Genomic DNA, 3,192 nt, shown 5'->3' with positions numbered 1-3,192 from the left:
TACACTTATTTTCCTCCTCCCTTCTCTTTTTTTTTTTTGGAATTTACACAGTACGGCATTGTACTCCTCCAATTTCCCAGAATGCAAAATGGGTGTACCACCACACCCCTAATGCAAACATACAAATTCAGGGAATCCCCTCCTTTGATTTTGGATGCACCCATTTTCTGTCTTTTTGGGAATTGCAATAGTACACCTTGGATTTTTTATTATTTTTTTTTTAAGAATAACAGTACACCTTGGTACTACTTCAAATTCCCAATTCAAAAAAAAAAAAAAGTGTAAGCAAATCAATTAAGGTGGATGTAAATATCACATTTCCCTAAGAATGCCCACATACATCCTACAAGAAAAATAAACATCTAGCATCAAAAGGTTATGAAAACTATTTTCAGCCATCAAAAGCTCTCACACAAACACATATGAAAAAGAAAAATAAAAAAAGAAGGAAAGGACCATCATTCACCATTCATCATCATCCATAATCATCATCACCACCACCCATCAATCCTATGATACACAGGTATCTTCCAATTCACCCACCAATTAGTAAATTCAGAACTACTCCATCTTCAGAAGTCACATATGTTACACATTTCCTCCATGTATATATCTCTCTCTTTCTACCCCACCCGACTCCCCAAATCACCCACTCCATCCACCAAAAATCACCAAACCTAAAACCCTAATTCACCAAAAAGAGAAAAAAGAAAACCCAAAAAAAAAAAAGGAAAAGAGGAAAAGAACATACCACTTTCAATTCCACAATTCTCATCCCCTGCCTTGCCTCCCATGACCTGAAGTAGCCCCACCACCACCTGAATTGGTGCTCTTCCCACCCCCGACGCTGCCAACACCACCTCCCACTGCCATCAGATAAGCCGCAGCAGACGGCCCAAACATGCCCACTTGCGGAGGAGGCTGCGGCGGCTGCTGCGGCGGCACCACTGGCTGTTGCTGCCCATGGCCCATCATCATAACACTGCCATACATAGGTGGGCCCCCATTGTAATCACCCGCTTCGTCCTCCGAATTTACGCCATTGCCACTCCCTGTGCTGCGCCCGCCGCCGTCATCAACCTCAACAACACGACGACCCCCACCCCCACCCCCGCCCCTGCCGCCTCCAGAAGCTTTACTGCCGCCGCCACTGGTCTCCTTGATAATAACCACATTCTCCCTCGGCATCGAAGCTTTCTCGCCTTCCATCTCTCTGAATTTCTGCAGGTAAATCTTCAGCGGTTCGACGTACTCCTCAAACCCCAGCGTGGTCATGGCCCAGAGCAGATCGTCGCCGTTGATCGTCTTCCTCTTCTCGCGCTGGCACTTGTCAGACGCCTCGCCCGTGATGAAGCTGATGAACTCGGACACGCACTCCTGGACAGTCTCCTTGGCGTCCTTGGAGATCTTCGCGTTGGCAGGGAGGGCCTTCTTCATGATGCGGCTCACGTTAGCGATGGGCAGGAACCGGTCCTGCTCCCGCGCCGAATAGTCGGCGTTGGTGTTCTGCCCGCCGGACTCGTTGTCGGAATCCATCGACGGAGGGGTGATGATCGAATATCAGAAACCGGAAGATCCGACGGTCAAGATGAAAATCCGGAGCCGGGTTTTCCTCAAGAAAGGAGCGATGCACTAGGGTTTTCTCCAGAAATCGAATCGGACGGCTAAGATCGAAATATGGAGGGCCGAAAGAGGATGGAATAGGGTTTTAAGGAAAGACTAGGATTCCCAAAGGTGAGGGTATTTTCGGAACTAAGAGAAATTGGGCTTTAACTTCTAGGGTTTCTCTGCAATAGCGGAAAGAAATTAGGTTTTTCTTCCGGCGATTGAAGAAACGAATTGGGGGCGTTTTCGTTCAGGAGATAGAGAAACGAATTAGGGTTTTGGGCGGCGATCGAGGAGAAAAAAGAAATTTGGGGCTTTTTTCTTCCAGGGATTTGGGGGGAAAAGGAATTAGGGTTTTCAGAGAGAGAGAGAGAGAGTGAAGGTGAGAGATTAGGGTTTCCGGCCGGAATCTTGGACGGAAACTAGGGTTTGGAAAAAAGGGATTTTTGGATCTTTTTCTTTCCCTTTTTTTTTCTGTTCCAGAGAGAGAGAGGGAGGGCGAATGCCGGGTCCGTTGGATCTATGGTCTAATATCTCATCGGGCTCGACACGTGGATAATTTGCAGCCGTCGGTTTCCCGATAAGTACGCGCCTCTTGGTTTATTTTAAGACGTTGGATGGGTTTGGAAGAGCGAGAGATCTTTGCCGTTGACGCGAGTGGGCACGTGGTCGGTGAGACGCGGATGTGTGGGGAATTTGTATTTGGGTTGAGAGTTTCCTGAGCCGCAGACTCGGCTCGGCTCGGCTCTAAAAGAGAATTGGTTTTGATACTCTGGCAGAGTGTGACTACCACAGAGATACCGTACACGTGGTGTACGTGGACTCATATTAGCTTTCCAAACACTGGGCCCCACTTTGAGTGCAACGTACTACCAAAAGTGAATGATGGTAACCTCAGATTAATGGATGCTCGTTGAATTACGGACGGTTGACTGTTTTTAATATCAATCATTCATTTTGTGGTCACCATTCTGAAATTTAATATCATCCGCCCATTTTAATTTTTGGAATACACACATTATACAATGGTCCTATTATTTGAACGGTTCGGATTGAGATAATAGGCTCAATGTTACTCAATTTGAATTCACGCGTGTAGATTTCTGTACTCCTCCACCTTCCATCAAAAGAGAAAAACTTTGAAGCTTGTTTCTTAAATACTGTACACTCGACGAACCAAAATTCAAATTAAACCGTCCAAATTATCTTCATTAGTTTATACATATTGTGGACAAGAAATTACGTTTATCTAATCATCTGATTATCAGATTGGTGGACACTTAATAAACGGTTTAAAATGAAAAAATAAAAATAAAATTCCAATGGCCCATTTTCAAGAAACTAGTGTCCACGAATGGGAGGTTAGGAATGCTCAAACAATCTAATTTTTAAGACTGGAATTTAGCACTATTTAGGTTACATAACTTAATCGGTTTTACTTGAGGCAATATATCCACGTGTACCATTTCCAAGTGCCAGGGTATCAAGCATAGTACGCAGCTAGAGTATCAAATAACAAATGCTGCGTGGTGTCCCTATGCAGGTTGCGACCCATCCATCGTACATGTACCACATTGCAGACCGTCC

The 3,192-nt window shown here is 45.1% G+C and overlaps 1 protein-coding gene across 1 annotated transcript; it reads right to left on the bottom strand.

Moving 5' to 3' along the window:
* Positions 1–365: 365 nt before the first annotated feature.
* LOC131228668 (nuclear transcription factor Y subunit B-3-like) lies at positions 366–2,127 on the bottom strand. The gene has a single exon (XM_058224484.1). The coding sequence runs from the start codon at positions 1,534–1,536 to the stop codon at positions 772–774; it is 765 nt and encodes a 254-aa protein (XP_058080467.1). The 5' UTR covers positions 1,537–2,127; the 3' UTR covers positions 366–771.
* Between the last annotated feature and the right edge of the window lie 1,065 nt (positions 2,128–3,192).

This window comes from Magnolia sinica, chromosome 16 (assembly GCF_029962835.1).
Source record: "Magnolia sinica isolate HGM2019 chromosome 16, MsV1, whole genome shotgun sequence".
NCBI lineage: Eukaryota > Viridiplantae > Streptophyta > Magnoliopsida > Magnoliales > Magnoliaceae > Magnolia > Magnolia sinica.
Note: the sequence above shows the minus strand (reverse complement) of the source record. Positions and strands in the feature narration are given on the sequence as shown.

Bases quoted from the DNA above. Each gene is read 5' to 3' on its own strand.
- LOC131228668 (XM_058224484.1), bottom strand. From the start codon at position 1,536: ATGGATTCCGACAACGAGTCCGGCGGGCAGAACACCAACGCCGACTAT.